A 24,996-nucleotide genomic window follows, 5' to 3' on the forward strand; every position below is an offset into this window, starting at 1 on the left:
TTAAGAAAATCATGTTTTTGCAAATTACTTCAGCTGCAGCTGACTCACACCTATACTCTCCTGCCGGATTAAGTGTTGAGATTTGTCTTTTAGCCCTTTGCTGGACTCTGTTCACAGTGGTCTCCCCACAACGCCCCCCTCCCCTCCCCTCGGGGAGCCGTCCACACCAGCCACACCTGTCTGGCCGGCTTCCCATCCTGCTCGTTCCCTTGGACCCACATTCCCTCTAGCCACGTGTGCTTCCTCCTTGGCCAAACCCCCCCGCCCCCCAACAACCATCAAGACAGTTTATTACCAAACCCAGTATTTATTGAGAACAAAGGAAACCAGCTGGCATAGAGGCCCAATTTCAATTCATCAAACTTCAGCTGCGGATGGGGAACAGGGAATGGCCAGCCCTGAAGTTACCCTCCCAGGGAGGAACCAGCTCTGGGAGAGAGGGGTTGTCAGACCTCCAGGGCCTGGCTGGGGTCTCTGGCCAAGGAATGTGTGAAAGGGGCAGGGAGAGAAGACGGCAGCACCCCAAGATGTGGGCTGTGAGCAGCAAGTGGCAGAAGGGGCTGCTGAGCTGGTGGCCATCCAGGGGCGGGGTGCACGTGTGGTCCGCTGTCAGGGATTGACGGGGGGCAGGGAGCCGAGCTCAGGCAGCAGCTCGGGGTGGGGGTCTAGGCGCGCCAGGCGGCTCTGTTCCAGGGCGATGGCCTCGGCTGAGTGCTTGCATTTCTCAGAGCCACACTGACAAGTGAAGTATTTGCTTTTGATGTCCCAGAAGCGGTCACCATAGTCAAACCTGTCAGAGGAGCACAAGAGGCTATGGGATCCTGAGCCAGTGGCCCAGGCCTGCCCCAAAGCACCCACCCCCATCTTCTCCTGACAGTCTCCTAGCCCTTCTGTGTGCACAGAGCCGCCACACTGGCCCTGCCTGCGGACTTGTCAGATGTGCAGAATCTTGGGCTCCATCCCAAATCTACTGAATCAAAATCTGGGAGGCTCAAGACTCCATTTACACTGTCTTGAGAGCCTTGGCTCTACTCCTTGTCTGGACACTAGGCACTCTCCAGCCTTTGGTGTCTGGTCCTGGGCTCACTGCATGTCCCACACCCCAGCCACACACTGGAGACACCTCACCCCAGCTCCTCCCCAGTCCGGATGTCTCGGGAACTGAAGAAGGCAATGCGTGGAAAGCGGAGGTCTTGGTGCAGCATGAAGACCCGGACAGGGATGATGTTGGGGTCACACAGGTGGTTGATGAAGCGGCTGATGTTGCCATAGTAACGGGCATCGATGCAGTACACTTCTCCATCCTGAGGGGAGGGCGGCACCCTTCAAGTCGTCTACTACCGTGCTTGCCTGGCCAACCCCCACCCCAACAAACCCCCCAGTCCCTCCTCCCCACATTCCCATCTGCTGACTGACTGTAAGGCACAGAGGGGTCTCCTGCCCACCTTATTGTCTAAGTCGAAGAGGTAAGAATCATCCTCTCTCACATCAGCCTCGGCATCAGAGATCAGCTCCCCGACATACCTGTGAGGCAGGAGGTGGTGGTTCTGAAGGTGAGTGGGGGTTACTGGGAGCCAGCTCCAGGCCCTGTCCCTCCTCACAACCCCACGGAATCCTCTTCCATGATCTCTCAACTGCCCTGGTCTGTGTCCATGGATCCCACAGATCAACATGGCTGGGGCGGGTGGGCAGCCAGGGCAGAGTGGGCATGGAGGACAGCAGACATCAGACATCATGGGATGGGGGAGGTGGGTAGCTCCCCCTGGAGCGAAGAGCAGGAGGAAGAACAGGGGACACCAGCGTGGGAGAGGACTCACAGGGCCTCCCCCTGCCAGCTGGGGTCTCTGCTGGATACCTAGAACAACAGGCAGGACCAGGACATGTGGGGGAAGCTGGGGGCTAGTGGGCTGGAGATGAGCTAGAGAAGCAGCCATGGGGAAGGTAAAGGGAAAGGCCTGAGCTGTGCAGGAGGAAGAGACAGTGAGCAGGGAGATGGTAAGCCCCTATGGTTAAGGGGACCAGAATGTGTAGGCAGCTGGTTTTTTGTGGGGGGGAATCCATGTGGGTTTAGTGCCTGGGAGGTGTGTGCACTGGGGGTCACCTAGCACATGGGTGTGAAGCACCCAGCATGTGGGGGCGAAGCCAGGCTGTAGGACTGCAGGAAAGGGTGGAGCCACAGGGGCCGTGATGGACTCTGGGAAGGAGCTATCGACAAGGACAGCCACATTTAGAAAGCAGAGGAAGAGAAGTTGGTGAAGAGGAAGGATGGACGGGTCCGAGGTGAGGACAGCATCATGGAAGCCAGAGCAAGGCGGGGTGCCAGACGCCAGAAAGAGGACCAAGACACGGGGTGAGGGGAGGTCTGTCGAGAGGCAGCGTCAGCAGGAGGGTGAGGGCCGAGGCTGATTCCGGCAGGGATGAGCAGTGAGCCAATGGTGGGGAACTCGAGGTCCAGGAGGAAGCAGCCATCTCCACAAAGTTGAAAGATGACCCAGTAAAGAGGAAATGGGGGCGCCAGGGTGGCTTGTTAAGTGTCTGCCTTCGGCTCAGGTCATGATCCCAGGGTCCTGGGATTGAGTCCTACATCGGGCTCCCTGCTCAGCAGGGAGCCTGCTTCTCCCCCTGCCCCCACCCCACTTGTTCTCTCTCTCAAATAAATAAAATCTAAAAAAAAAAAAAAAGTAAGAGAAAATGGATGGTCCCTTAAATGGGAAATGGGGTCAAAGGAGGCCTAGAAGTCTGCCAGCCATGGGGGAGGAGCCGGACAGGGGGTGACAGAGGTTGGAAAAGAAAGTGGAGGTGGACGGAAAGGTCGCATTACCACCTCAATTTTCCAGACAAGAGAAATGAGGCTCAAAGAGGTTAAGAACTCGGCCACGGACACCCAGCGGCAGAGTGCAGCTTAAACCAGGTCTGTCTCCCAGCTTGGAAAGGCAGGGGAGGGGTGATATGGTGGTGGTGGCAGGAGGCTCTGCAGTCTGGGCAGGCTAGGGGCAGGTGCAGTCTGGCCAGGGAGGGGCAGTGAAAAGGGGCAGGACCTGTCAGGGAGGAGAGCGGAGGGAGACCCGGGAGGCAGCTGCAGCTGGGCATCCACCCCGACCCCTACTCACTCGCAGATGAAGGTCCCCTGGGGGATGGTCTGTAGGGCGCGGACCCCCCAGCCCATCTTGGCTGTCCGGTAGAGCTGCAGTCGCACTCTGGGGGATGGGAGAGAGGCTGGCATCAGGTGGGGGGATGTGGGGTGTTGGGGGCTGAGGGCGGGCTGCAAGGGCGGGCCTCACTTGATGCCACTCTGTACCACCCGGTTCTTGCAGTTTCTCCAGCAGGAGCACGCCTGGTTGCACTCGAAAATCAGTGGGGGCTCGATCTTATTAAATTCCTGGAGCAGCCGCCCGTCCTGGGGTCGAGGGAGGGAAGGACAAGTAGTTTCCATGTGGTGCCCACTACAGCTCCCGACCCCACAGATGGGGAGGACGGGCTGGGGGAGGCCACACGTGCCAAGCTCAGAGACTAGGACCTACACCACACCCTTGGTTGGCACGTAGCTGGGCATGGGCCCAGCTCCATCCTGGCAGCGCCCCCCCCCCGAACCCCTGCCCTGCCCTCCTGTTCACGAGGGAGGGACTGGCGGCGGGGAGCAGGTGGAGTGCACGCACCTTGTCATACCAGCAGCGGATGCTGAGCTGCCCGCACAGGCAGTTGGAGCTGGAGCAGTCGTCCACACAGGTGCAGTGCTGGGGCAGGAGGCAGGGGATGAGCTCGACCCTCAGAAGGAGCCTTGTCCCCTCAGCAGCCAGTGCTCCCTGATCCCCCACCACTGTGCTTCCTCTGAGGTTGTTACTTCAGGACAGTGGGTGCTGATGGTCCCAGGGTGAGGGGGAATCAAGGTGTTGCTGACAAGGGTGTCCCAGGGCTACTGTAAGCCCATATACCTTCACGTGTCCTAAAGAAAGCACCCTTTTGCCAGATGGATGCAGGCCCACACCAAGTTCCCTTTTAGCCTGGCTCCTTTGTTCATCCACGACTTGCCCGACTGGCCCTGGCTGCTCTGGATGTCCCTCTGGGCAGCGGGGGGGGGGGGTGCAGGGCCCCCCACTCACTTGCAAATGGGTGATATTCCGGTCGATGTTCATCGTGGATGTCTCGCAGTTCTCTGAGATGTACTTGTAATCTTCAGGGCAGGGCTCCCCGTCCACGCCGTTGACACAGGGGATAGGCACGTTCTCATAGCCCCGAGCCACATCCCTGACAGAAGGGAGATGGGGCTGGGGGCGCTAGAGGAGGGGGTGCGGGGTCCACCAGGTGCAAGGAGAGGCCTGAGAGGTTCCTGGGGCCGTGGGAGGGAAGGGGGTGTTTCTGGGAGTTTGTCGGGGCAGGGGGAGGAAGACTGACAAATTGTGGGACAACCAATGAAAACCGGACTTCAGATAACTGAGGAATAGTTTTCTACTACAGGTATGTCCCCACTGCTGCACCGCACCCTCTTAACACTAAACATGCACAGCTCCTCTGAAACCCTCATTTAGCTCTATTCTCATTTACTGTCTCTGGCATCCTGTTGGGGGCTGGCTCTGAGGATTCAGTGGAGCCTGTTTGGGGGTGCCCAAGGGATGTTCTGAGGGTTCAGCAGAGCTTGGGGGCGGGGCAGAGGCTGTCCTGGGTGCAGAGGGCTCCAGGCTCACCGGCATATAATCTTCTCAGTGCGGATGGCCCGATTCCCCACTCCCAGCCGAAGCTTGCGGTTGAGCTGCAGGGCAAACCACACATCGGAGCGCTCCGGAGTCAGGTCCCACGCCGTGTCCCCTTCCTTGTTCCGCAGCTCCGGGTTCGCCCCTCGTGACAGGAACAACCTGGGAGGGGATGGGGAGCCTGTGGGGTCCAGGGCTGGGAGCCTGCGCCGGGATGCCAGGGTGCAGGGTGGGTGGGGGCTCACAGCACACAGTCATGGTAGCTCTCCCGCGCCGCGATGTGCAGGGGCGTGTCCCCGTGGTAGTTGACTGCGTGGAGATCGCAGCGGGCATTGAGGAGGACCTCGGCGATGGCCGCACTGCCCGTGAAGGAAGCCCAGTGCAGGCAGATGTTTTCTTCCTATGCAGGTGGGAGGGGCGGGGGGGTGGGCCCAAGCCGTGAGCCCTGGAACCCAGCCTCCCCCTCAGGGCAGGCCAGGGTAGCCCCCACCTCCCTTAACCCCCGCCAAACTCTCACGTTGTCTGTGAGCGTGACGTCAGCGCCCCGGGTCAGCAGCATGCGGATCACCTCAATGTGCTTGTGCTCCGCGGCCCAGATGATGGGTGTCCACCCCCCACTGTCCTGTGGGAGGGGAGAGAGGGAGGAGGGTGAGAGGCCACAGTCCCCTGCCCAGAGTCCACCCAGCACTCAGCCCTGCTTACGAAAGCAGCGTGAGGTCTAGAGCACAGGCTCCAGAGCTAGGCTGAGAGCAGGAATCTCAGCCCCACCACTCACATGCTGCGGGACCCTGGGTAAGTCTCTTCATCTCTCTGGGTCTATAAAATGGGACTAATAGTGTCTATTGTCCAAAGTTGTAGAGTAATTTTTCTCTTTCTATAACACAGACATTTCCTAGGTCTTTCCACTCAAAAATCCTAGAATGTGATGACCCAACAGCACACAGGCTGCAGTCTCTAAAAAATATTTTCCATTTAAAGGAAGCAGAGTCTCTAAGGGGTGCCTGGGTGGCTCAGTGGGTTAAAGCCTCTGCTTCAGCTCAGGTCATGATCCCAGGGTCCTGGAATCGAGCCCCGCATCCGGCTCTCTGCTCAGGGGGGAGCCTGCCTCCCGCCCCCACTCTGCCTGCCTCTCTGACTACTTGTGATCTCTGTCAAATAAATAAATAAAATTAAAAAATAAATAACTAGAGGAAACAGAGTCTCTTAGAGAAATAGCAGATTCAGCCTGGGGCAGGAAACGTGCTAAAAGGTAAAGATGCTCTCAGAAGTTGCTGGGTTGTAGCAAAAGCCACAGGAGCCTCATTCAAAGGGCTCCTCCTGGACAAACAACAAACAAATCAAAGACTGAAGAATGACTGTAATAGACCAAAACACACCCAAAATATGACAAACTAAGAGGTAATAAAGAATATCTGCGTGTTTCTAGAGATTAAGGCAGCAACTCTTCGTTCTGAAAACTGATAAAAAGAAGCAAAAAAGAGAAAAGTAAAGAAAAAATACGAACAAGGAGGGAGAAAGAGATGGAGACAGACTGGAACAGGGCTGAGATTCAGGGAAAGGGCCAGAGTCAGTGGAGGCTGAAAGGAGGCCCGGGGCCTGAAGCCTGAAGCGGAGCCCAGGACCCCGAGGAAAGGGGCTGGCTGGTGGGGCAGCCAGGCTGCTGACCTGGGCGTTGACGTCCACCTGTCCCGTGCTGAGCAGCAGGCTGACCATCTCCAAGTTCCCAATTTTGGCTGCATGGTGCAGGCAGGTGGAGCCATCCTCCTCCTGAGGGAGAGGCCGGCCAGTGAGTGCCTTGCCGGCTCTGCGGCCCACCCTCTGACCCAAGGCCCCAGGAGGTGGGGTTGCGGTTGGGGGCTGGGGGGGTGGGGCCAGCTCTGCACACCTTGCTGTAGACGCAGCCGCCACGCTGCACCATGTAGCGGGCCGCCTCCAGGTGGTTGTTCACCACAGCCTCCATCAGCGGCGTCCGCTGCTGCTTGTCCACTGCATTGATGTTGGCTCCCGCCTGCCAGGAGGGGGCACGTGGGCTGGTGCCCCTGGGGGGCCGCGCGAGGGAAAGGGTGCGAGGACAGGGTCCCGGAGGCAGAGGGCCGGTGGGAGCTGACCTGCAGCAGCACGTGGCAGATCTCCACAGAGCCCTTCTGGGCGGCCGCGTGCAGGGGCGTGCGCTTGCTCTGCTGATCACTCTGGAAGTTGGGGTCCAGGTTGTCCACTGTGGGGAGAGCCCGCCACACCGGAGGAGAGAGGGACAAGTGGTAAGTGAGAGAGCCAGAGGGCGGGGACTTGTCCTAGTCAAGTCCCCGGCTTCCACTGGGAAGGCTGGCGTGAGTGAACGCATGTACGCACTCAGCACTGTCCCCAGCACCTATGTGCTCGCTGTCACCACTGTCCCCACCATCACAGGTTATGTGTGTGTCTGTCTCCGCTGCATGCTAAGTGATGGGGACCCTCAGCGTCTGGTATGTAACTGCTGCTCCAGCGAGGTGCGCAGAACAAACGCGAGAGCCGAATACTCACGCAGCATCAGGATCACCTTCTGCAGCTCCCCCTGCTTCACGGACAGGTACAACTGGCGGGGGTGGAAGCGGAGTTTCTTCCGCCTGCCACGGTGAGGGACAGGGGTAGGGTCCTCAGAAGGAGCATCACCCTCAGTACCTGTGACCCACATTCAGCCCCAGCCGCCCAGCCCAAGAACAGCCCTGCATTCACCTCTCAGACTCCTGGATGACCAGGGCCTTCTCCAGGGCCTCGCGGCCGGGCCCCGGGGGCAGCCCCACAGCTGACAGGCAGCCCCCGTTGGGAAGGGTCAGGGAGGGCCCCGAGCTGTCGATGGTGTCAGCCAGAGGGTCGCAGGGTGGGCGCCGGGGCTCCCCATGCCCTCGCATCCGGGCACTGCAGGAGAAGGAGCTGATGTCTACAGGCCGTGGCACCGGGCAGGGAACAGACAGTTGGGAAAGGGGAGGCCAGTACCTGGGCTGGGAAGTGTCTGCTCTCCCGGGGGCATCCTGAGCCAGGGGTGGGGGGGCAGGGGCTGCAGTGCCAGCTGGTGGGGTCACCCCATCCCCCCAGGGGATGGTCACCTCCTGGGCCTCAGATGCATCTTCCCCACAGTGGGGACAGAAGACCATGCCATTCAGCTGGGACACACAGGCCTTATGGAAGCGGTGGGCCACACGGAAGTCGGGGTGGCACTCCAGGAAGGTGCCCTGAGGAAACAAGGCGCTCAGGCTCTGGGACAGCCCTCCCCTGTGGGGCACGCAGCCGGCCTGCCCCTCCGGCCACTCACCGCTGTACAGAAGTAGCCACAGCCTGGGCAGCAGTGGTGCTTGACCATGCGGGCACGGTGGGTCTCACAGAGCACCATCAGTGCCACGCGGCTGGATGGCCTCATGGTCTCCCGCTTGAGGATGGCAGCATTGCAGCCTGACAGCTGTAGTGATGTGAACGGGCAGGGAGAGGATGAGGCTGGGGCCTGGGGCTGGGTCCCCACCACCACCACGCCCCCTGGCAGCTCCCAGGCCCACCTCTCCATCCACACTCTCTGTGGCCATGCACTTGTGCCCAGCTCGCTCACTGATACGGTCAATCTTGGGAGCCTCCATGCGGCAGCTGCACAGCGGTAACTCCTCAAAGCCCCGCTCGGTCTCCAGTGAGGACGTGTCATTGGATACCCCTTGGACAGAGGGAAAAGGGAGCTGAGGGAGGCCAATCCCGTCACCCACAGGGACCCCTGCTGGGGCCTCTCACCCCCGCCCTGCTTTTCCCTCCATGCTCTAGAACTCCCAAGGCCTGGCCATGGACAGACACCTGGGCTCCAGTGGGGTCCCCCTCCTCCCCATTCCCTCCAGCCCAGAGGGTGCCTGCCCCCTAGTGGCTCGCCATCCCAGCAATTGGCAATTACCAGCGTGGTTGGGGGAGAGGGTCCCCTCGCTGGGCAGCTCCAGGGACCCCAGAGGGACCTCCATGTACTCACTGGGGCCTGAGGAGCCCACACCATTCACTCCTGACATAGAGACAGAGAGAGTGAGAGTGCGAGCTCACAGGTGCCTGGACGCGTGGGTACATGCGGGCGTGCGTGCGTGAGCACATGCGTGAGCGTGTGTTCGTGCACACTCTCTGGGGGCCGGGAGGGGGCTGGAGGAGGGGACCCTAAAGCAGAGGAGCCTCCTCACCTCGTGGCTCCTTGGCCCGGGGAGGCTCGCGCTTCCGCCGTTTCCTGGACGGCTTCACCCATGGGCTGTCCTTTCGCCACTTCTTCTTGGCTTTGCGGCGGCCACTGGAGCCACTCTGGGATGGTGTAAGAATTAGAGAGCCTGGCCCCCAGCCCATGACCTCTACCCCATGAGGACTCAGATCTCGGGCCCCACAGCCCCCCAGCCCCCCACTCCTTGGGATGCTAGCCTCCCACCCTTACCCTGTCGGACTGATTGCCTGACTCCTCGTCTTCCTCTTCTTCTTCTTCTTCCTCTTCCTCCTCTTCTTCTTCCTCTTCCTCCTCCTCCTCCTCTTCTTCTTCTTCCTCACTCAGTTGTTCAGCCAGAGCTTCAACCTCAGACTGGGAGAAAGGCAAGGCAGGTCTGAGGAAACAGCAACCTCCAGGCCACAGCCCCCTCTTGGAGGAAACTTGGGAGAGAGGCAGGGCAGGAGAGAGCCAACCCCCAAGACTCAGACATGAAGCAAAACAAAGAGGCTACTACTATTAGCCCAGATGGCTCCCCGGAGGAGGTGAGCATGGACAGGGAAGGCAAGAGTGCTGAATGTTAGCTGTGAAAAACTCACTCACAATGTGTGTGAATCTTGGCAACATATTAAGGGAAAAAAATTACCAGAAAAGAAGCACATAGTTTAATACTCTATGACGTTTTCACACGTAGGCAAGACTACTACCCGTGGCTGCTCAAAACACTAGATGAGAGGCTCAGGAGGAACTTTACAATGAGGATGAGGATGATATTCCATAAATCCACCGACCAATCTTAAATATGACTAATAAAAGATGAGATGTCCTATAACTCCTGATGTGATGCAATAGGAAAACATGCACACCAGCTATCAGATCTTCTCGCCACTTAAAAAACAAAAAACAAAAAACCACCCAAAGCCAATAGAGCTTCTAGATCTGCTTTATAAGAAATACCAGGCAGAGAGGAACATGTTAGTCCCTGCCCAATCAGTGAATGCCTAAATGCGAGGAATTCTATATTACAAGTGACCTGGTTCTATCAACAAGTAAACGGCAAGAAAAGCTTCTTTTTCAAAGCCAGGGGCACCCACGCATCAAGACAGACCTAAGGCAAATGTCGATCAAACTAATGGATGCAGCGCATTTGAATCTGGACAGACAAAACCCCATTTATGAAACCACGGAGGCGATGTGAAACCTGGTAGCGAGGTGATGGTTTTAAGGAGTCACTGGGACATTTTCGAGGTTGTGAATACAGTGAAGCGGTGATCTTAAAACTCAGGAAGAGGCCTCATGTTTAGAGATACATATGGAAACAAATAAAACGATGTGATGGCTACTTTACAACAGTCCGGGAGGTGGGCGGGCTGGGGGAGGAAGAGTTGAGTGAAGAGCTGCTGTGTGCTGACAACTGCTGGGGTGGGCTGAGGCTTCGTGAGAGCTCAGCCCTTATTCTTTTATGCATATCTGAAATTTCCCGATGTCACGTTAAATAGAAAGCACGTCAGGCAGAACAGCATTATACCGCATAAGCAAACACGTGTGAGACAAAACCAAGAGCAAAATAATGAATAAGCAAACAAACAACAAAATGGGATGGTAAACCCCGAAGTCCAGGATGGAGGTTACCACCCTGGGGTGTGGCAGGGGATGGGCTGGGATGGAGCACACACCGGGAGCAAGTTAGAGGAAGGCCAGCTCCTTCTCACCTTGCTGTCGGAGTCCACACGCTCATCCACAGAGTAGGAGTCGTAGTAGAGGCTGAAGTCGTCCCCCACCACTGTCTCCCACTCCTCTAGGGACCCTGGGCCCCCTTTCTCCATGGTCACTTCTCCTGAACCCCGCGTAGAACCCAACTCCTCTGACTAGGAAAGATCAGAAAAACAGAAGCTGCTGGTACCTGGTACCCGACCCCCATTTCCCCTGGGTACAAGATACAGCCCCCGCCCCGGTGGAGAGGCCTTGTTTTCTGCCTCTCCAGGCTCACCAGGCCACCTCCGGCGTTCAGCTTCCTTCTTTTCACCACTTCTGGAAGAAAAGAGAGAGAGGGAGAAAGGAGTTAAGGCCTGTCCTTAAACCCTCAGGACAGGTCTTATCCAGTGGCCAGTGGGTGGGGGTGGGGTGGGACTGACCTGAGGTCATCTTCCCCAGCGAGTGTACATCATCACTCATGCGGAAATGCTGCACTTCAGGGGGCCGCTTCTCAGGGACCGGGGGCTGGGGACCAAGAGGGAACACACTTAGTAGTTCTACCTAACTACTAAGGTAGTTAGTAGTTCTACTAACTACCTTAGAAGTTCTACACACTTAGTAGTTCTGGATTAGCCTGGAGCCCTGGATGAGGCTGGGGTGGGCGAGACACACCCTCAAAATTGCCATCTGAAGCTCCAATAAACCAGAATGTGGCAATCACAACTCTGGTCTCCTCAGAGGCAGTGTGTCAAGCATATCCTCACCTAACACTTACCTCTTCAAGCACGCAGAAGCAGGCCCTATTTACCCATTTTACAGAGGAGAAAACAAAGGTTCACGCCTTGCCCAAAACTGCCTAAACCATATCCAAAACAAAATGATATCAGAGCCCCAGAAACATTGTTATAAAGCTTCTGAAATTCTGGGGCTTTTGTCCTTTCCCTCACCTCCTTCCCTGTAGGGATTCACAGTAAAAAAAAAAGCAAAACCCTTAGAAACCCTCTGAAAAAGGAAGCAGGGGCAGTTTCAAAGGGAGGAAAAAGCTCCCTTGGGGCCCACTTTGAGGTAGAAAGAGAGTTTGAAGTTCCTTAGACGGTCATTATCATAAGAATAATTACGTGGTTAACTACATCATTAACTCTCTAACCTTTGTTTTTTCCTATTCTCCTCTCCCCAAGAATTGTAAACTCCAGGAAGATAGGAACTTGTCTGTTCAGATTAAGCCCAGCCCAGAATCTGACACACAGTGGCCCCCAAGTAAGTATGTGGAACCAAGAATGGATGAAGAAAGGTCTCCAGCTAAACTGTTTAAAAAAAAAAAAAAAAAAAAAAAAAAAGCCCCACAAGGGGTTCATAGTGGACTACTTTAGTCTCCCCACTCCCACGCCTCTCCCCCGCAAATCCTCACCTGCCCATTTCCTGGTTTGGACATGGTTTTTCTGGCTCGGTGGACCTTGGGCTGTCCCTCTGGGCTGGGTGTGGCCACAGGGGGCTCGGGCCCTGCTGTAGCTGCCCCCTGAGCCCCCGGCATACTCAGCAGCCTCATAGCCAAACTCTGGACTGACGGGGGTGATTTTCCAGTCCCTGTCATTGACATCTTGGCCCGGCTGGGACAGGTGCCCCCCTTGCTGGGGGAAGAGGGGAATGACTTTGTGGCATGGCCTGGAAGACAGAGAGGCAGGCAGGCAGAGGCAAGATAAGAGTGAAAGTGTTCAGAGAATACCCCACCTCAGCCCTCCAGGCTCCCCAGCCTCTCACCCAGCAGGATGCGGCCCCCATGGAGGTCCCCATCTCCCTCCAGATTCTCAGGTTCATCCCCAATGAGTGGTGCGGCTCCTACAGGGGTGTCAGCCCCCTCATCGCCAACGGTGACCGTGACAGAGGCTGGGGATGAGGGCCCAGCAGGCTCCAGGGAGTTGGGGCTGGCCTTGGGCAGGGTCTCCTCACTACGAGGAGTGTCCCCCAAAGAGCCATGGACTGTAAGGGAAAATAAAAAGTTCAGGGTTAAGATCTCAGGGAATCCGGTGTTGGGGGAGGTGAAGGTCCAACTGGGCCCGTTTCTGCTGCACTCACCTCTCTCAGTGGCTCCTCTAGGCTCCTTCTCCAGCACCAGCGCCCCCATCTCAGCAGGGGCCTCCCCCTGGCAGGGGACACAAGGTATTGGGGGGCTGGTCAGTCCAGTCGGAAGTTGGGGAGCCCAGGACGCCTGGGCTCTGGGAAGAGAGAGTAGGCTCCGGGGCCTACCTCTTCCTCTATGAGGGCCCCCCCTTCCGCGGCCTCGGCTGCCCGGGGGGGCCGCACGACCCCTCCCCCGGGCCCGCATTAGCCCCCTCCCTCTCGGTAGACCCCGCATCTCAGGGGCCGAGAAAAGAGGAGGGGGAGGGGGCGGGGCCTCCGCGCCCCGGCCCCGCCCCCTCCTCCCGGCTGCACGCGCCGCTCCCCCTTTGTCCCCCAGGCCGCGGGGACCCCGGGCACCAACCCCTCCAGCGCCCGCTGCCCCCCAGCCCGGTGGACGGCCCCTCGTGCCCCTGGCGCGTGCTCCTGGGGCCCCGGCGCCAGCCGCCCACTCGGGGGCAGCCGGCGGCTGCACGCGTGCCTCCGTGCCCACTCCCCCCACCTCCCACCCCCTGGTCCCCTCATCCGCCCCCGGTGCTGGCCCTCCGGATTGCTGCAGGTCCCGTCCGGGCCCCCCGGCCCCGTTGCACCCCCGGAGCATTGCACGGGCGCGCGCTTCCCCCGGGCGCGCGCGCGGGCATGCACCCGCCTCTCCCCCTCCCCTTCCGCACCTCGGCGGCCGCCGCCGCTGCAGCTCCCGCCGCCGCCGCCATCGCCGCTTGCGCGGGGGGCCGAGCCGGCGCGCGGCCGCCCCGGGTCACGTGGGCGGGGGAGGGAGGGCTAGGAGGAGCCTTAAAGGAGCCACTACGCGCTTTCTGGCCATTTTCCCCTCGAGAGCCGCTTCGGAAATGGCAGTGGCTGTCCTAAGCTGGGGGGCTGCAGGGGAGAATTCCTGCTAATCCTGGCGTCAGCTCAGCGGGGAGCCGAAGGTGAGGCACGCCTGGGTTCAGGTGTGGCTTCTCCATCCCCCACCTGTTTGTAGGTAACGAAGGGAGGGTCGTCTGACCCTCACTGCTTTCGGCAGCGGCTGTCTTTCCAGTCTAGCCCGCGTTATGTTTCTCCCTCCTCTGGGTGCTTTCTGGTTTCTGGGTCGCCAGATGGATCAGGCTCAGTTTTGGCCTGGCTTCACTAACGAGCAGGAAGGGGGCAGTGGGAACGCGCGGAGGACACCTTTACTCCCGACTGTTTCTATCTTGGTGCTTCATGTCTCCTGGATCGGCGTCCTCTTTTGAAAACCTAGGGCTAAAGTCTCTTCTGTTTATGCCAGACCTGTTACGTCACCATAGGCACTAGGGATCCAAGTAAGCCCCAGAGGCCCTAGAGTTATTACTGCCTAGTGACACTACTAATCTTTTTTTTTTTTTTTTCTTTGTGCCATACACCTCACAAGCATAGTCAGGAACTAAGTGGGGCATAAGCCCAGTTAAAAGTGTAAGTATGAATAATATTACACAAAGATATACAACCTTGATAGCATAACTTAGGATACCATCCCTTTGCGGATTACATTCTGGTCAAAGTTTGGAGAAAACCCTGTATGATTTCACACGCAGTATTTGATAGAAGCCCTTAGTTGGGGTATGGGGCACCTGAGGCCATTTCAAGGCCTTCTGGGAACTGTAGTTCTCTTTGGTTAAGAAGTATTCCAGAGCTTTGTGGGACTTGTAGTCTTCTCCATACCCTAATCCAAACATAGTGTTTTTGCCTTTTTTTTTTTTTTTAAGCTTTCCGGAGGACATGAAACCTTTCCTCAGAATATAAATGCCCAAAAATAGCCTCCTGCTTACAATTTTGGTGGGCATAATGATCACCTTTATAGCTCATCCCCAGGGCTGATACCAAACTCTTGTAATAGAGGGGGAAGTTGTGTGTTACCACCACCACCAATCATAGAACATAAGTATGAGATACCTGCCAGATGCTGAGGTTGCAGAACTGGGGGGGTCCCCAGCCAGAGAAGCCCACTTGTCACAATCCCCTGCTCTTGTCAAGTCTCCTTCAGGCATGGGTCCTGCATGAGCTGGGCTGAGTATTGAACAAATGGCATAAAGGAGAGACTGTCTAGAGTGGGATAGTCATACACATGCAGTTGCCAGACAGAGTATAAAGGAAAGAAAGTGTGTGGGTTTCTTTTTTTAATTATTTATTTTGTGGAAAACAAAAGCAGAAAAACTAAAACCCCAAACTCCAGAAAAAATCCTAAAAAATACGTTTTTTCTTAAAAAATACTGTATAAGTCTCTACTCCTCTCCCTCCCACCCAACAGCCCTCCTTGTATCCTCTAAGTGCCCTACCCCCCACCCCCACCACTATTCATCCTTCTCGCTATTGTCCCCCACTTTTCCATATCTACCCAGGATGCTCACCCCCAAGTTCTCTTACCTGGCACCTGACATGGTTCTCCCTAGAGTTCCGGTGAGCCTTTACCCACAGTCCCATTCCCCCAGCATGCAAGAACTGTCTCCCCACTTCCTTTTCTGGGATTCAATAATCCTTTCCCCCACCACTCCCTCTCCCAAGGATCTATGCTATGCAGGAGCATGTAAGCTGCCTCCTGCCAAATTCCCTCCCAACTCCCACCCCCCCACCCCCCATCTCAAGAAATATCAGAACCTCACCCTGGGCAGCCTTAACCAGGAATAAATCATTTTCCTTTTTTTCTTCTCATTCTATAAGACCCTTTCCCTCCCTCCACATTTCCATGCACCTCTAAGAGAAGAAAAATTTTCTCTGGGAGCCCATATTCCCTTGGCCTTCTTAAGAATCCTCTCCTTCTCCATTACTTTTTTTTTTCCCCTGAAAAGGCAGGGGTCTTCTCTCCAAGGAATCTTCAGCCCCTCCCTCAGGATGTATCTGCTCAGGTTCCCCACCGTACCTGCCTGTTCCCGACCCTCCCACCCGCCCTGTTCTCCTGGGCTAGGAGCTCCCTTCCCACTCAGCCCAGGGACGCCCGCCTCCTGGCCTCTGAGACGGCCCCGCTAGCGGATGAGGACGTTGATCTCGGCCACGCTGGCCTCCAGCACGTTCTCCGCCGTGGTCTTGCCATGTTGCTCCTTAAGGTGCCGCCTAATGGCGGGCTTGTGAGCGAAGCGCACGTCGCAGTAGGAGCAGCGATAGGGCCTCGCTCCGGAGTGGAGATTGAGGTGGTCGTGCAGCGTGGACTTCTGCGTGAAGCACTTGCCGCAGATGCCGCATGAGTGCGACTTGACGCCGCGGTGCACGTTCATGTGGCGGTTGAGGTTGCTGCTGTGGTTGAACTGCTTGCCGCAGCGTGGGCACATGAAGATGAAGTGCTGCGCCCGCATGTGGAAGACCAGCTTCTCCACGCCCTGGAACACTTCCGGGCACTTGGTGCACTTGATGTTCTTTAGGGGGTTTCCACTGGAAAAGCCCCCTGGCAGGGGTCCCCGGCTGCCCCCTGCCCCCAGGCTGCCCCCCGCCCCCCGGGCAGCCATGGCCACCGCTGCTGCCTCCACCAGGCCCGAGGTGGCCCCCACGCTGGCCCGGCCTCCGGGGATCAACAGCAAGCCCTCCCCTTCTGCGTCCTCAGACAGGCTATAGCAGGCTTTCACGACCCCCTGCGGTGGGGCCACAGTGCTGGGGGGCACGCTGCTCTGGGCCAGCTCTCCTAGGTGGCCGCCCACAGAGCCTCCGATGCTCAGACCTCCTCCCAAACCTCCGGGAGGTTTGAGCCGGTGTGCCACCTCCAGGGCCGATTCCACCTTGACGATGCAGATGTCAGACACGTCCTCGTCCTCGTCCTCATCTTCTTCCTCGGCCTTCAGCTCCAGGTCCTCATCCAGAGGAAACTCCAGTTTCACGGGCCGTAGGAGTGGAGGGGGTAGAGGGGGTGGGGGTGGGGGCTTGGGGGCTGGCTTTGGGGTCCTGGCGGGAGGGAGGAGGGATTTGGTGGCACTGACACTGCTCACAAGGCTGGCATCGCTGACTCCGTCCTCTTTGAGGCCTATTTTGGGCTCAATGAACTGGCTGAGGGCGTTTCTGCATTTCTCCACCACGTGCTCCATCTGCAGGTAGGAGGCAGCCGTCAGGTAGTTGACGATGTCCCTGACAGCGAATTCCAGAGCGCCCGTGTAACAGGAGAGGAGCAGGTCGGCCACGATGCGCGCACTGTGCATCAGGGAAACCTGCAGCTCAGAACTGGGGTTCAGCAGGAACTGGTCCCTCAGGAAAGGCGAGCAGGCGGCCAGGATGACCTTGTGGCCACGGAACTTGAGGCTGTCGGCCACAATGGTCACGTCGCAAAACCGCTCCTCTGCGCGGAGCTGGTTCATATTCCGCAGGGTAGCGGCCTCGTGGCCGGGCAGCTGGAAGCGCAGGACTTCCACCCCAGAGGCCATTGTGGTGGGGGTGGGCAACCCTGGTCGGGAAGGAAACCTGGTCAGAGACAAAGGTCTCTGGCTCTGCTAAGCCAACGCTCCAGGCCCCTCGCCCCCATTTCTGCCCAGCCTCCCAGCTTCGGATCTCCCAGTCTTCAGGCCTTTTCCTCAGTTTCCCCAGTCCCTGGGGAAGCGCTGTCCCTCCGAGAGGACGGAGGCGTGGTTCCCGGGGGCGGGGCAGCGGCGTCCACACCCCCCAGCCCGACCGCCCGCGAGGACCGGGCGAGCCCGCGCGCCCACGGGGAAGGTAGGAGAAACCGGGAGCAGAGGCCTGGGGTTCTGAGCTCCGGGGTGGCCCGGGCTGCAGCCTCTTCTCACCCCGCCCCCTTTCCCCGCTGCTTCATTCCTCCGCCCCCCCTTTGCACGTTTGCACGCGCCTTTCACGTCCTCCCCCCGCCGCCTGCACGCTTCGTGCACGCACCCCCCCACGTTCAGAGCTCCGTGGCACGCCCCCCCAGCCCCACGACCCTGAGTGCACGCGCCTCTCACCTGGCCCGGTTCCGCGCGCTGTTTTTTCCCCCCCTATCTCCCCCACCCCCCCCGGGGTCGGCAGCGCCCCCAAACACGGGCAGGGCCTGGGCAGCGCGCAGGCGCGGGGGTGCACGAGGCGCGCGCGCGGGGCCAGCTCCGCGTGGGCGTAAGGAAGGAGGGGCGGGGGCGGCTCGTGCGGTGTGTTCCAGGCCCCGCGCGCCTCGGCGCTGGCGAGAACTCGGGGAGGAGGAAGAAGGGAGGGAATTAAAGGAGCAGGATTCCCCCTTTCCCGACCCCCCTTTCTTCACCAGCACCCCCCACACGGTTAAAGGGCCGGACGGCCTGGCCTCCCCTTTGGCCGGTATTATTTGTCCGCCAGAGCGGAAATACGTTCCACACCCCCCTCTCTCGCTCCCCCTCCTCTGTGCCTCCAGGCCCCGCGGCCCGTCTGCGCGTGCGTGCCAAGTGCCGCGCGGAGGCCCGCTTGCTCGGGCCCGCCCCCCGTTCCCGGCGGCCCGCGGCGCCCTCCGCTCCGCGCCCCCCAGCGCGCGCCCCCGCCTGCGCTCCACGCCTGCCCGGCTCCCGCCGACGGTGCTGCCACCTGCTCTCAGGGCTGGTGCGGCTCTGGCCCAGCTGTGCGGTGCGGGACAGGGCTGCAGCCCCTCCCAGGGACCCAGACCGCCCCGCGGCTATCAGAGCTCAGGTCGAAGTTGCCCACGCGTGCATCCTCTGTTGAGTATGTTCACAGTCCCTCTGGCCACATTTCAAGACTTTTTTCCAACTCTTCTGAAGCCAGTGACCACTTAAGTCCTCCTGGCCTAAACGAAGTTTTAACTTCCTACAGTAACAATCCAGTGCCCTCCACTTGCCTGTCTTAACAATAGTGTATCATCGCACCCATCCGACCTTCTCCTCCATTCTAAGAACTGATCCTACTTTTTGCCAAGGCAAAGGTCCTCCACTGTGTGTACTGTCGATGACCTTGCCCATTTCACCCCTACTGTATAATTAGCCCTAGCACTAATTCTTCTAATTATGCGATTATTTGTATCAATACCATTTTACCATCTTTGATCTTTCCAACTGCAGCTGTCTCTGGCAAGGTCAGAGATCCATCGCCCTAAATAAAAGCTCTCCTCAACTCTGCACCTCTACTATCTCTTTCTCTGTCACTCCCAACTAACCTGCGGTCTCCACAGCTTTGCCAACACCATTTATTAGCACGTTGGGCAAAGGGTGATTGCCCTCCCCGCCCCTTTCTTGCACACTCCCCTCCCCACCCATCCAAACCCAGGTGAAAAAGGCCCTGCTTCCCATTGGTTGGGCTGGTTGGTTACATACTCCAGGAGACTAGAGCATTTCTCTTACACATCAATTTTGAGGAAACTACTTGTTATATAATGGGTTCAGTATCTGGTTTCCCCCATTTGATTGTGAACTACTTGATTGCGGGAATTATGTCATGAATTATATTTTGCAAATAAAAGGCATGCAGTAAATGACTGACTGCTGAAGTCGTTCCTTTTCAGCTCAGCCAGCATCCACCCAGAAAATGTTTGTTCCTGACTTAAACTGAATTCCTGAACTCAGAGGGATGACCTTTGGTGGGAGAGTTGGGGCAGTGTTGAGGTGGTGCTGGACTCCTTGCTTTCCCTTTTAAATTCTTTGCCTTTTATGCCTCTACCCAATTCTCTTTATTCTAAAATGCACTCTTTGTAGAAATCTCCTTTGTAGTCAGGCCGTGTAAATCCAAGCAAGAACTTTGGCTTTTGTGTCAGACACACCTAGGCTCAAAGTCATACTCCACTACCTTTTTTTTTTTCTTTTTTAAGATTTATTTATTTATTGTAGAGGAGGGAGGCGCGGGGGGGTGGTGGTAGAGGGAAGCAGGTTCCCTGCTGAGCACTAGGTCCTACCCCAGGCTCTATCCCAGGACCCTGAGATCATGGGCCACCCAGGTGCACCCATATTCCATCACGTTTTAAAAGAGGCCCCTTGGGCAAGTTACTCAATTCTCTGAATCACAGCATTTTTGTCTTTGAATTGGAGACCCTGATTTTTCACAAGGCTAATTTGAGGTTTAAGAGAGCCTGGGTGCTAGAAGAGATAGCTCTCTTCCCTTTGCCTACTTGGGAGACTATAAAATCTTCAAAAGAATTATAACTGGATATTCTGTTTCCCTGTCTCATCTCTTCTTTCCCTCATTGCCAGACTTCTCAAAAGAATAGTGCACACTCTAGTGAAATCAGAAATACACAGCCTGTCCAAGTAAGAACTGAAGTTTGTCAAGTTTTGTATTCTGTCACCTTCTTGCTACTTCTCCTTTCTGGGGGACTGTAAACAGGACAAGGGGCCTCATCTCAGCTTGGGATTTTTAAGACAGGTTCTTGGTGGCAGGTAGAGTTGTGAACTGATGAATCCTTCAAATGCCAGGCCCGCCCAGTTACAGTTTTTTTTTTTTTAAGATTTTATTTATTTATTTGACAGAGATCACATGTAGGCAGAGAGGCAAGCAGAAAGAGAGAGAGAGAGAGAGAGGGAAGCAGGCTCCCCGCTGAGCAGAGAGCCCGATGTGGGGCTCGATCCCAGGACCCTGAGATCATGACCCGAGCCGAAGGCAGCGGCTTAACCCACTGAGCCACCCAGGCGCCCCCCAGTTACAGTTTTATATGGAAACAAACCGTAGTGCCCAACAAGGCTGCCTTCTCCTGTGCAGCCTGGTAGACAGATGCTTTACGGGATGTTTTCCCACATAGCCCATGTAGGGGTATCTACATGCTTGTCCCTTGGTTCCAGACTTCTGCCAGGGTGAGATAAGGGACCCTCCAGTCCTTGGCTAGCAGTACTGAACTCGCTGGTGTAGTGTCAAGGAAGGGTAAATTCAGGATTCTTAGTGGGCTTGAGAAATAAAGTCTGACTAGGGAGCAAGGAACAAGTAGGAGACAGAAGGTCTAGGTTCTAGTTCAGGTTGGAGGCCATCAAGGTCCCAGAGGTTTCAGTATTCTCTTCAAGAAGTGGAGGGGGTTACCTGGGTGCCTCAGTCAGCTAAGCATCTGCCTTTGACTCAGGTCATGATCACTAAGCAGGATCTGTCAAGAATGTTTTGCAGTTCCAGGCCCCTGAAGAGGAATAACCAGGCCCCTGCAGCAGAACGATCACCTCAGACCTTTAAAAAAAAAAAAAAAAGATTTTATTTATTTACTTGAGAGAGAGCACGTGAAGGAGAGAGCACAAGCAGGGGGGACAGCAGAAGGAAAGGGAGAAGCAGGATCCCGTGGAGCAGGGAGTCTGATGTGGGACTTGATCCCAAGACCCCAAGATCATGAACCCAAGCCAAAGGCAGCTGCTTAACCCACTGAGCCACCCAGGCACCCCAATTTTCGCCCTTTAAAAACCGCTGCTTGGAAACTGACGGGGAGTTTAGGCCTCTGAGCATTAGCTCTTGGTTTTCCTGCGTGATGGTGCACCAGTAAATAGCCTGTTTTCCTTCACTCCAAAAACAAACAAAACGAAACCCCAAACTAACCAAAACAAAACTCTGAAAAGCAAACAACCAACTAAACAAATAAAACCCCAAACCCACAAAATTGAGAAAGGGTAAAAGGGTACACACTGAAAGGCCTCCTGTTACCCCCCACCCAGTTCTCCTGCCCTCCCTGCCACCAATATTACTGGTTTCTTCAAAGCTGTTTAACTTCTGACAACCTTTTTTTTTTTTTTTTTTTGACCTTTGGACAACTTTTGTCTTCACTCCATTTCATCCACTTTCTTGCCAGGCTCATCCTCTGGTGACTGACAGGATCCAGAACTTCCTCCTTTATGAAATTTGAAACTCCACTCCAACGTACCTCTCTAAGTAGCTCTCAAATCCACCCTGCCCCTCACCCCGGAGGCAGTGAGTATACCTGCCCCACTCCCCAGGGAGACCATCAGGCATCTCAGCTTCCCCTTTCTCCCTGTCCTGCCAAGAGAGCACCGCTCAGCTGTTCTGACCTAGCGGCACCTTGCAGTTGGGCTCCTTGATGCACCTGGAAGAGGCCCTCTGCCTGAGCCCTTGACCCCTCTCCCGATCCTCTTCTCTCAGCAGACTGGAGTGCCCTCCTTCATACCCCAAATATTTCTTTCTTTGCTTATCCTTATTTCCCTTTCCCTAATTTCAGAGCCTGTTGAAAGCCGGTCCACCCTTCCTAGCTCCCATTCTTTTTTTTTTTTTTAAATTAAGATTTTATTTATTTATTTGACAGAAATCACAAGTAGGCAGAGAGGCAGGCAGAGAGAGAGGGGGAAGCAGGCTCCCCTCGGAGCAGAAAGCCCGATGTGGGGCTAGATTCCAGGACCCTGGGATCGTGACCTGAGCAGAAGGCAGAGGCTTTAACCCACTGAGCCACCCAGGCGCCCCCTAGCTCCCATTCTTTACCTTGCTCTGTTTCTTGCCCTCTTGGGCTTTATACTCACCCCTTTATTTTCCCAATCTCTCAAATGGAACCAGTGTTCATGTACTAGAGGCCGAATGGTCTTCGCCCCTTTATTTTAAACCCAGACAAGCCTTTGCTGCATTAAAAGAAAAAATCTTTCTTCAGCCTGGTCCCTCTAGGCTGCCACCACATCTTACCTCGTCTTTCCCAGCACAGCCGGCATTGCAACTGTGCCCCACCCCTTCGTGCTCATCCTCTAAGAATATGTATTGTGAATACATTATACATATAGAAGAACGTATAAAAGGAGCCTATACAGTTAGGGGTGACTAGGTGGCTCAGTTGGTTTAGTGTCTAACTTTAGGTGAGGTCATGATCTCAGGGTCCTGGGATTGAGCCCCGTATTGGGCTCCCTGCTCAGCAGGGACCCTGCTCCTTCCTCTCCCTCTGCTGTTCTCCCTGCTTGTGCTCTCTCCCTTGCGTGCGTGCGTGTGCTCTCTCTCACAAGTAAATAAATAAAATGTTAAAAAAAAAAGAGACAAATGAAACAGAATACTTAAGAAATAAATTCCTAGGACCTTAGATGTCTTGTGGACTGCACACTGATTGTATTCCTCTCCCTTTTTGCAGGGTGACTTTTACCCCGAATTTCTTAAATATATGTCCATCTCTTGTCTTCATAATTTCACTCTCTATGCATGTTGTAGGTATTCCTAAATAACATGCTGTTTAGCTTTGTATGTTCGATCTTCACATGGATGGAGTCATATGTTGTGTTTTTCTGGAGCAGGCTTTTTAATTGGTTCTGATTTTGTTGAGTTGTATAGTTGTAATTCACTCACTTCCTTTCTATTGCAAGCTTACACCACAATTAATCCTTTATCCTGTTGATAAAGATTTATTTATTTGAGAAAGAGAGAGAGAGAGAGAGCAAGCAGGGGAAGGGGCAGAGGGAGAGGAAGAGAGAATCTTCAGCAGACTCCTTGTTGAGCATGGAGCCTGATGCAGGGCTTGATCTCACGATCCTGAGATCCTGACCTGAGCCGAAATCAAGAGTCGGAAACTCACCCAACTGAGCCACCTGGGCGCCCCCTTTTTGTGTGGTTTAAACTAGTGGTTATCACTGCAATGCTGCTATGAGCTCTCTTTTACTTCTCTGAGTGGGACCTGTATGCTTCTCCAGGGCAGCTGGCTTCAAACTAGGGACGTGTGTCCCGGTAGTGCGAGAGGGCTGTCCAAGGAGTAGGTGGACCTGGATGGATGTAAGGGAGCCCTTTTCAGATCTGCTCTCTCAAAAGGCATGGGGTCCCAGGGAGACCCCTGTGAAGGAGAAACACGTGTCCCCATCCCCTTGCCCAGCCCTCCCTTACCACAGAAACTAGGTCCCAGGGGCATTCAGGAAGGTCGAAGCACCAGGGCACCAAAGGGACAGTTCCAGAATTTGTGTTGGTTCTGAGAAAGTGAGTGGCCTAGCGACATCATTCTGCAAGTCAGCTACTTTCTCTGTCCTTTCAACAAAGGTGAGTGGCAGCTGATTTATTTATTATTTTATCCTTTTTGTTATTGAGGGGACATTGACACAACATAAAATTAACCATTTTGAAGTGAACAATTCAGTGGCATTTAGTATATTCACAATGTTGTGCAACCTGTCTCATTCCAAAATATTTTCATCACCCCAAAAGAAACCTGTACCCGTTAAGCAGTTGTTCCCTTCCTCCCTGCAGCTCTCTGCAACCACCAGGATGTGTTCTGTTTCTCTGGAATTACCTATTCTGGGTATCTTGTATAAATGGAATCGTACACTATGTGGCCCCGGGTCTGGTTTCTTTTACATGACATAATGCCTTTTGAGGTCCATGCACACTGAAACATGGATCAGTACTCCCTTCCTTTTTACAGCCGACTGACATTCCAGTGTATGGATATATCACAACTGGGTTATTCATTCCTCTGCTGATGGGTGTTTGGGCCACTTCTACCTTTTGGCGACTGTGAATAGTGCTGCTATGCACATGCATTTGTTGAGTACCTGTTTTTATTTTTTATTTTTTTACAGATTTTATTTATTTACTTGAGAAAGAGAGAGATCACAAGTAGGCAGAGAAGCAGGCAGAGAGAGAGGGGGAAGCAGGCTCCCCGCTGAGCAGAGAGCCCAATGCGGGGCTCGATGCCAGGACCCTGAGATCATGACCCGAGCTGGAGGCAGAAGCCTAACCCACTGAGCCACCCAGTGCCCCTGTTTTTAGTGTTTTAGGGGGTATGTACCTAGGAGTTGAATTTCTGGGTAATATATTAATTCTATATTTAACTTTTGAGGAAACACCGAACTATTTTCCACAACCTCTGAGACGTTCTATATTCCCACCAGCACATTGTATGAGGGTCCCAATTTCTCCACATCGTAGCTATCACTTATTTCCATATATATGTATTTTAAGCCGTCCTAGTGGGTATGAAGTGGTAGCTCATTGTGGTTTTGATTTGCATTTCCCTAATGACTCACGATGTTGAGTTCTCTTTTCATGTGGTTGTTGGTGCCACTTGTATATCTTCTCTGAGAAATACCAATCCAAGTCCTTTGACCATATTTAAAATTTTTTAATTTTTTTATTATTTTTTTTTATTTGCCTCTTTGTTGTTGAAGTGTAAGAGTTCTTTATGTATTCTGGATATTGGATTCTTATAAGATATGTGATTCACAAATATTTTCTTCCATTCTTAGGTTGTCTTTTTTACTTTCTTGATAACATGTCTTTAGATCAGGGCACCTGGCTGGCTCAGTCAGCAGAATGTGCCACTCTTTTTTTTTTTTTCCCCCTTTTTAAAGACTTTACTCATCTACCCGACAGAGAGAGATCACAAGCAGGCAGAGAGAGAGGAGGAAGCAGGCTCCCTGCTGAGCAGAGTGCCCTACGCGGGGCTCTATCCCAGGACACTGAGATCATGACCCGAGCAGAAGACAGTGGCCTAACCCACTGAGCCACCCAGGCGCCCCAGAGTGTGCCACTCTTGATCTTGGGGTCATGAGT

The 24,996-nt window shown here is 55.2% G+C and overlaps 2 protein-coding genes across 7 annotated transcripts; both read right to left on the minus strand.

The window, feature by feature from the left end:
* Positions 1-291: 291 nt before the first annotated feature.
* Positions 292-13,408, minus strand: EHMT2 (euchromatic histone lysine methyltransferase 2). 6 transcript variants are annotated; one of them, XM_047734136.1, is made up of 28 exons: positions 13,353-13,408; positions 12,640-12,706; positions 12,325-12,543; positions 11,975-12,228; positions 11,007-11,091; positions 10,862-10,902; positions 10,584-10,739; positions 9,106-9,246; positions 8,864-8,978; positions 8,593-8,694; positions 8,216-8,364; positions 7,978-8,121; positions 7,662-7,897; positions 7,401-7,583; positions 7,209-7,291; positions 6,797-6,903; positions 6,574-6,696; positions 6,354-6,455; positions 5,206-5,310; positions 4,934-5,088; positions 4,683-4,850; positions 4,101-4,245; positions 3,657-3,734; positions 3,282-3,397; positions 3,111-3,197; positions 1,446-1,524; positions 1,129-1,304; positions 292-790 (listed from the first exon to the last, which is right to left on the minus strand). In XM_047734136.1, the coding sequence occupies exons 1-28, from the start codon at positions 13,392-13,394 to the stop codon at positions 610-612; spliced, it is 3,639 nt and encodes a 1,212-aa protein (XP_047590092.1). In that variant the 5' UTR covers positions 13,395-13,408; the 3' UTR covers positions 292-609. The 6 variants fall into 6 exon arrangements, 5 of the variants coding, with proteins under 5 accessions (XP_047590092.1, XP_047590093.1, XP_047590090.1 ...); XM_047734137.1 differs by lacking the exon at positions 8,593-8,694; XM_047734134.1 differs by lacking the exon at positions 13,353-13,408 and having other exon boundaries at positions 10,862-10,899; positions 12,640-12,946.
* A 2,067-nt stretch (positions 13,409-15,475) lies between these two features.
* Positions 15,476-17,970, minus strand: ZBTB12 (zinc finger and BTB domain containing 12). The gene is made up of 2 exons (XM_047731948.1): positions 17,568-17,970; positions 15,476-17,059 (listed from the first exon to the last, which is right to left on the minus strand). The coding sequence occupies exon 2, from the start codon at positions 17,037-17,039 to the stop codon at positions 15,660-15,662; it is 1,380 nt and encodes a 459-aa protein (XP_047587904.1). The 5' UTR covers positions 17,040-17,059; positions 17,568-17,970; the 3' UTR covers positions 15,476-15,659.
* Positions 17,971-24,996: the final 7,026 nt, after the last annotated feature.

Source organism: Lutra lutra, chromosome 6, assembly GCF_902655055.1.
Source record: "Lutra lutra chromosome 6, mLutLut1.2, whole genome shotgun sequence".
Taxonomy (NCBI): Eukaryota; Metazoa; Chordata; class Mammalia; order Carnivora; family Mustelidae; genus Lutra; species Lutra lutra.